This window comes from Rhopalosiphum maidis, chromosome 3 (assembly GCF_003676215.2).
Source record: "Rhopalosiphum maidis isolate BTI-1 chromosome 3, ASM367621v3, whole genome shotgun sequence".
NCBI lineage: Eukaryota > Metazoa > Arthropoda > Insecta > Hemiptera > Aphididae > Rhopalosiphum > Rhopalosiphum maidis.
Window position 1 is genome coordinate 42,200,115 of NC_040879.1, and position 8,164 is coordinate 42,208,278.

At 24.2% G+C, this 8,164-nt stretch overlaps 1 protein-coding gene across 1 annotated transcript; it reads left to right on the plus strand.

Moving 5' to 3' along the window:
• The first annotated feature begins 552 nt into the window (after window positions 1-552).
• On the plus strand, window positions 553-6,713 carry LOC113558737 (DNA-directed RNA polymerase III subunit RPC5-like). The gene is made up of 9 exons (XM_026964263.1): window positions 553-768; window positions 838-939; window positions 1,958-2,094; window positions 3,075-3,268; window positions 3,354-3,526; window positions 4,075-4,264; window positions 5,179-5,396; window positions 6,097-6,260; window positions 6,605-6,713. Exons 1-9 carry the CDS (start codon window positions 730-732, stop codon window positions 6,711-6,713), a joined length of 1,326 nt encoding a protein of 441 aa, XP_026820064.1. The 5' UTR covers window positions 553-729.
• Window positions 6,714-8,164: the final 1,451 nt, after the last annotated feature.

The window sequence follows — 8,164 nt, forward strand, 5'->3', positions numbered from 1 at the left end:
TTAAAAGTTACTTTTTTTATTTATTTAGCTCGTTAAAAGTTAATTTGGAAAAAAAGTAACTTTCCTAACTTTCCTTAGTTAAAAATAAGTTAATTTTCTTTGTGTAAAATTAATTACATGCAAGATCACAAAAAGACAAGAAACAATATGAACAAATAATAATTGTTGACGACACAACAAATTTATTGCTTAATAGTTAATATATTAAAATCATTCTGGGTTTTCTCGTCAAGTTAGAAGTTACATATAAAAATAAAAGTAACTCGTTAAGTAACTTATTTAAACGTAACTTAATTTTAACTTTTTAACTCGGTAATGCCCCATCGCGTAAATTAGACGTATGTAGAAATATTGAAATGTGAATATATAATGAAATATACAAATTTAAAATAAATTCAATTTAGCGGCGAGTAATTATGTTCATTAAAGTCGAAAACAGATAATATTATTTCTCTTCCATGGTATATTGATAAAAACCGTTCATTTTAGTGTGATTAAGAATTCAATTTCAGCGATTGCTGAGTAGTACTGTGACAAGATCTATAAGATCTTTATAGATTTTGGTACTGTGAGTACTGACTACTGACTCATGATAAAACAATATAATATTAGTATATTTTATCATGTACTGACTATTAATATTCAACAATTTTTAGTTTATACTATTAGTTATTTTATTATTTTTTATTGCGTTTTCGACTTTCAGTTCGGTCTTATTCTTCGGTTGCGATGGATAATGAAATGGAGGACGATGAAATAGTTAAAGAAGTAAGTGTAATCTAAGTCAACGTTATTAAAATATATGGTATAATTAATAAGATTTAAAATCGTATTTAGATACCTGTATTTTTGAGTAATGATGAAATTAAATTATTGTTGTTACACTATCCTACGAGATTGTCTAAAAACGATCAATTACTGTCGTCGGCTGTTACACAGGTATGTCCATTAATATCAGTATTTGTTAATTATCGCCACTTAACCATTCGTTATCCTTAGGTTTTTTTTCATATTAAAAAAAAAACTTTTAAATAAAAATTAATTATAATAATATATTGTGCACAGTTAATTGTAGCACAGTTAATAATTCATATTTACGTACAAATTATCATAATAATATAAGACACTTTTTCCTAATTATTCCTCAATTGTCATCTCTTGAAAACCACTCACACATTTTATTTATTCAAATTAAATGCTAGTAATAACTGTAGTGAATTATTCATTTAAATTAATTTTTAACGATATTTTAAAATAACATTTATAAGATATGTATGTGTTTGATATAGACAATAGTTGCAAGCTGACACTATGTTATTAGGATCTTTTATGTTATTTGCCACAAATCACTTATTTCTTGTGCATATTCTCCTAAGATAGCTTACAGGTAAAAAGGTAAAAACCAAATTTTTTTATCTGCACTTTTTGAAACAAAGACTTGGTGGGTTAACTTACATACTTTATCAAGAAAATATTGTCACAATAAAAATAATTGTCAGATAATGAAAAAAAACTTATTATTGTATCAAACTATTATGATAAAACATAATTCAATGTGTATTTAGTCTTAATTAGATGTTAGATATCGATATACAGTGAAATATCGATAACACATTTGGAATTTTTTGATTATATATGCTAATAGAAAGTTTCTTGTTCCTAATGTGATTAGACGTTTCACCTATAATCCTCCTTTGCCTAAGGAGGATTATCCTTTTTTTCAAATCTGAAATTGTAATTAATTAAGTAGTAAGCATTTTATAATTTTATCTTATAGAAATCTGTAATTCCTAAAAAAAGTTAAAAGAATCCCTTTTTTGGACATGAAAATTGAAATAACCTACCCATTTGTCTAGTAGCGAGGCTATACATTTTAAACAGCATGGTGGCAGGGAATTAAAAAAACTTAAATATTTATTAATATGTTCTGTATTGATTTATGTGTTTCTTTTTATAGTGTAAATACAAATCTGAATGTGAAGACTTAGAGATATGTTATGCACTCGACACTGATAAAAATTATGATAAAAGTCATGGGCAAGAGTTAGCTGCTGAAATGGACAAAACGTCCATAGATGAAAGCAGCTATCCCAGGTTTATACATAATTGTTTAATGTAGGAAGTCTTCAATCTGTGACCCACCAAGATTTACAAACCATTAAGCTAATTAATGTTTTAAAAATAATGTAATAGTTTTCATTGTTTTTAATTTATTTATTTCTTATTAATGAAGCGTATTCAAATTTGGCCCCCCTGGTTAAAAACATATAAATATTTTATTTTATATTTTATTTAAACAAATATAGATTTATTTTGAAATTTTAAACTAAATTCGGAGCAATTGGTAAATAATTTACATATTATTATTGATTATAAATACTATAATAAATACTATTACTATTACTATTAATACTATTTAATATATAAATACTATAATAATATATAATCATAATATATTATACATTGAATGTGCTTGTGTTTAACCTGATATATTATTTTAATTTTATACTTTATTCCAGTGCTATAGCCGGGCTCCAGCTTTCCTGAAATTTTAGATGACAATAGTTTTATTAATTTTATTATCATTTGTGACGATGAAGCAATGCCGCTTTTATCACACTTACTTGAACTTGATTTCTAATATGTATTTATAATTATATAAATTGTGTTGTCAAAAATACAGTGCAATAAAATAATAATAATTGACCATAAAAAATTAAGCCCCCCTCCCCGAAAAAAAATCCTGGCTACAGCATTGCTTTATTCAGAATAAGAACAGACTGGTTTAGCCATCGGAAACTGAGCGCCTGACTCTCTGCTAGCTGATTCAGTAATGATTGTTTTTGATTGTGTGTCATCACCAATTTCGTTACTGTGTACAGTCGTACATAGTTACGACAGGTGATTGTCATGACTGTAAGGATGAACATGTTGGCCTGGTATGTCGAGAATAGCCTTAGAAAAGATAGATGCCTAAACCATGATGTTTTTTCGTCCATCATCACCTGATCTGTTTTTATTCTGAAAAGCTTTTTCAAACCAAAATAAAAACAGTAAGTGCATTATTAATACAGCGGTATGGTTGACCACTTAAGTTTTGAATCCCACAATACATCATCAAACACAACTGATATGATAATGTATACATCTGGTAAGAGTATTCATTTGTGTCCACTGAAGAAAACATTGAACATGCTTCCGAAATTGTCTCATATTGATAAGATTGATCTAAAAGATGATAATAAAATGTCTTCCTTAAACCATAATGGTAAAATAACAACATAAATCTTAATCTATAATATTATTCATTATTTATATATATTTATTTGTGTTAAAAACTATTATTGTTTTAGAGTCTGAAGAAGAAGAAGAAGAAGAAGAAGAAAGTGAACAGATAATGGCAAAGTTTAAAGATAGGCTAAGTAAAAAAAGTGAAAAGAAAAAAATGCAAGAGATGGTCGATCAAAGAGCAATGGAACCTTGGATTGATTTAAACTTTATACCAAATGGACATTACTTCTCCAGGGTAATAACAAAAAACATTGATCTTTTTCATATAATACCATCAATATATATTAGGTTTATCAATATTATAAAATTATTTTTTTAATAGCGGTAAATAATTACAGTAGTCGCAACTATTTAATTAAAAATATTAAGGTTCACATTAAGAAGTCTCAACAGACAACAAAAAATTCTTACTATAGAAAAATATGTTAAATTGAATTGCATAAATTTAGTTTTAGTTCCATCACGATTCTAAAAAATATTTTGTTAAACAGAAGTTTGTTGTATAGAAGTTTTATTATATTAAAAATATGTTTGTAGTATTTATGGTTGTTGTCGAGTTGCTAATGTTTACTCTTATGAAAATTATAATGATCTATTTAGATTCTTTTGATATAGAAAATTAAAAAGAAAATAATAGTATTTTAAATCTTTGGATTCAATAAATGGTAGTTGGAAAAACTGTGTAATATTTTCTTGAAGAATTTGTATAAACGGTCTATACCCAGTAATATTTAATTACTAGTGTCTAAATTTCACTTATTTTTACTATTGTTATTTTTTCAGGGAGAATTGGATAAGTTTTTGTTGCCACATTTAAATATAATTGATGAAAAAGATCCTGATATATCAATAACCAAAATTTTTAAAGAAGTAAACGATGAAAATATTAATATAATTCGAGCACGTCAATTATCTCGCAGTGAAATAAAATCATATTCTCTCGAAAATCAAATAAAAATATTTTTATTAAATGGTAAATTTTTTTTGTTTCTCAAATTTTACTGTTTTTTACAATTATATAAAGTATAAGTTTTAATATTGTTATTTCTAAAATATGGTATAATTATTTTTCATTACAAGTTAATATTGTATAGTGTTTACTTCTGTACATCCGCCCTCCTTGCCTTAGTATAACTGGAATTGGTGGTAGGTGGTTTTGTGGAGTTATGCATAATCAGCATATTTTTTTATTTGACAGAGTATTGGGTTGCTAGACGCCCTGATTTGATCAGAACATTTCCAGTTTTGTGACTTATTTTTTAATTTTGTGATAACTATTAGAGACTAAGAGAGAATCATATATTATTAATCAGATGTTCTCTTAACATATCTTATTATTTAATGGTATCCAACTCATGCACTTAACACTATTGTTATATTAAATATTTTTACAACAAAATGAATCCAACACTGCTTAAAAAAAATTATTACAATAAAAAATGTTAGCTAAATTAAAAGTATCAACTAAAATGTGTGTATAATAAAGTTAAATTTAATTTAATGTAAAAAATATTTATTTAATAATGAATTAATTACAAAATATACCTAAATATAACGATCTAGTCTTCTTGTACTTTTTTTATTCTAAAATCTATCAATTAACTAATTACTTATTTGTTATAAGCTGAATAAGGTTAATCATAATATTAAAACCAAGTTTATTATAGTTTTTAATTTATAATGTAGAATAATGCAACATCTATTTGATAACTCATAAATAAAATTCAAATATAATTAGTTCTTGTTAATAATTTAATAATTTACCTTATTTTGTCCAGGTTATTTTTGGTTTTCTTAAAATATATTTGAATAAAAACTGATTCTTATAAAATACAAAATATACTAATATGTACTTATCATTGAAACTAAAGGTTATATTATTTTTAGCAAAAATGATATCTACAAATATGTTGATGAGTCTACTACATAAATGCGGTATGCCAACTGATGAAAGTATTACAACAATTTTGACTCATTTAAAAGAACTTGCAGTTTTAGTTCGTGGTAATTGGACTATAAAGAGTGAACACTTATATCCAGATAATACTATTTCTTCTCATTTTGGCTTGAGTAATGAAATTATGCGTCTTTTAAGAGATTATATGGTAAGATATTATGTTCATCAGTTTATATTTGATTTCTAGTGGTTCATTTATATTATTTTTAATTTCAATATGCAAAAATTGTTTTGAATATTATAATTAGTAAATAACAGTGGTAAACCATATATCTGTAGAACTTAAATTTGGCTATACATGTTCTATTATTCTTCATATAAAAACAGTTATTCTTTGAATGTCATATTAACATAATAATGTTTTCATGAATTTTATAAAACATAAGATAAACATTTTTGTCATTTTATGAACAAAAGTATGTTACTTTTACTGTACATATGTAAAGTTTATTATATAAATTACAAATAATATACTATACGAATACAATTTATTTTATAATGTTTTGAATACTGACAGTCGCTCTTATCGATTCAATCAATCATATTTCACATCTGATTATTATTATATCACGATTCTATTATTAGTGAGCAGTAATTAGTCTGTGTCTGCTCGCTAATCACATGAGATGATAGTTGGTGTTGCTATAGAAAATATTAAACCATTAACATTTTCTGAATACTGTAGTCTAAAAAGTATATTTTTTTAATTATCAATTTATCTTTAATGTAGTTTTCTACACATTGTTTATTATTTTTATTGGTCTGTCTTAAATAACCTTTAATACATTAATATATTGTACTCAATTATTAGTAAATTGTATTAATTTTTTTATTTATTACTTTTTAAGATTCACTTATTGGATTCTAATCAGATTGTCAATCGTAAAAATATTGGGAAAATGTTTAATGCCCCACCAGAAGAAGTTAAAGATGCTTTAACTTCTGTTGCAGTACTGGATGAAAACAAAACATGGAAATTACTTGTTACCGACAATGATGGATTTTTAGAAACGTATGTTGAATACATTTATCTTAGAATAATACATATCGGTATATATAATTTTGACAAGTCTGAATTAATAAGATAATTTTTAGTTGAAATCTTATTTATATAATCTGTTACATTAAAAGTCATGATGGTAAAAAATATTGTTAATTATCAATATTTTTTTTTTTAGTAAAAAGTATGTTTATTTTATCAATTATAACACTCATTAGAAGTATTTAATGTATGAATTGTATTTAGTTCTCAACTACATCACTAAACTTTGTAATTTTAATTGATAATAACTAATAATTACTGTTATCATTTATAATCCCAATTTAATTATTTATATGTATTTTTCTGTTTTTTAGTGTGGACAATTTTAATGAAATATATAAGGAACAGAGTGATTGGTGGGCAACAAGAGTAAAACAAATCAATACTTGGCTTGAAAAAAAATCAAAAAAAAATTGTATGTAAAGCTTATTTATATTACATACATTTTAATTTTCTTTTTTACGTGATTGATTTATTGGTTTTTATGTGTCAAACATGATGATGATTTTTTCATTATTGATCATTAAAACAACTTTATTAGTATTTTTCAATGTCTTATCATTTTTTTAATCTTAATACTTTTTTATTGTTCTATATTAACAAAGTTAAATAATAACGCTAATTTTTCAGAAAATAAACACAGTAAGGTAATATATATATAGGTAAGTAATACATACATGTAGATTAACAGCAAAGAATTTAGTTATATTATTTACAATAATATATAGCTGTACCTTACTTTAATCCATATTGAAAAGCTTTATCAATTTTTTGTTTATGTACTATTTTTAATTGCTTTACATTATTAAGTTAAATCACGTTTAGGTATACTTACAAATATAAATGTTATAAATACTGCTGTTTTTTCTACTTTAGAAGGTCTCAAAACTGAAGGCATCCTATCAATTTTACATTTCCGATCAAGTTTTACGGTAAATGTTTGAAATAATCATGGCAGTAGATAACTTAAAAACTGCTATGTATCTATTACCTTCAAAAACACATAATATCTATTTATTTTAAGAAAGTTAATGATAAATTTATTGTTTCTTACATTATATGAAAGAAAAAATTAATTAAATATTTACCAAGGTTTACAATTCAATAGATCCCTAAACTCCAAATTGACATAAGCTTCCATAAGCTCTGCTATGAAAACATTTATTTTATTTAATAGTTAGAATTGTTTTCCTGGATATAAATGGTTAAAATCGAATTCAATTTGAAATAAATGAAGTTAGGTTATTGTTCCTACCCAAAATATTTAAAGATTTTGACTTGGTTGATTATTATTTTTGAGGCCTACAATTTTAATAATCTCTTATGATGTAATTACAAAATTACAAAAGATAATAAGAATTAACCTAAATCTATTAAATTGTCATTATGAATATCTTTAATCAAATGCATAGCAACATTATGACTAAGTAATAACTTGTCTTGTATTATGATTTTCTTAATATAATTTTTTAGATTATGATACTTATTGTATAACTTTCCTTCCATACGAACTACATTATTGTCATCCTTAAAATATTTTGAAATAAATTTCTTTTATTTCATTTGGAAACAAATTTTCAATACCTATATTATTAAATAAGTATGTAACTTTTTTTTATTATTATTATTAGAACAAAGTAAGTTTGCGGCATCTATGAAGATTGAACGGACATTATTATATATTAATACACATTATTAGTATGTATTATTATATAGCTATTACTATAACTTAAGTAAATACATAGTTCAATAATTTTTTTACAGTCAATTCATGCATAATGCTTATTATACTATTATGGAGATACTTGTAGTCAATGGTATTATTATTGAATTATTAAGTATACCTCAGTTAATATTAAAAATGTTCTCTTCTC

Bases quoted from the DNA above. Each gene is read 5' to 3' on its own strand.
- LOC113558737 (XM_026964263.1), top strand. From the start codon at position 730: ATGGATAATGAAATGGAGGACGATGAAATAGTTAAAGAA. The intron at 769-837 runs GTAAGTGTAATC...AATCGTATTTAG, and splicing joins ACGATGAAATAGTTAAAGAA to ATACCTGTATTTTTGAGTAA. The intron at 6,261-6,604 runs GTATGTTGAATA...TCTGTTTTTTAG, and splicing joins AATGATGGATTTTTAGAAAC to TGTGGACAATTTTAATGAAA.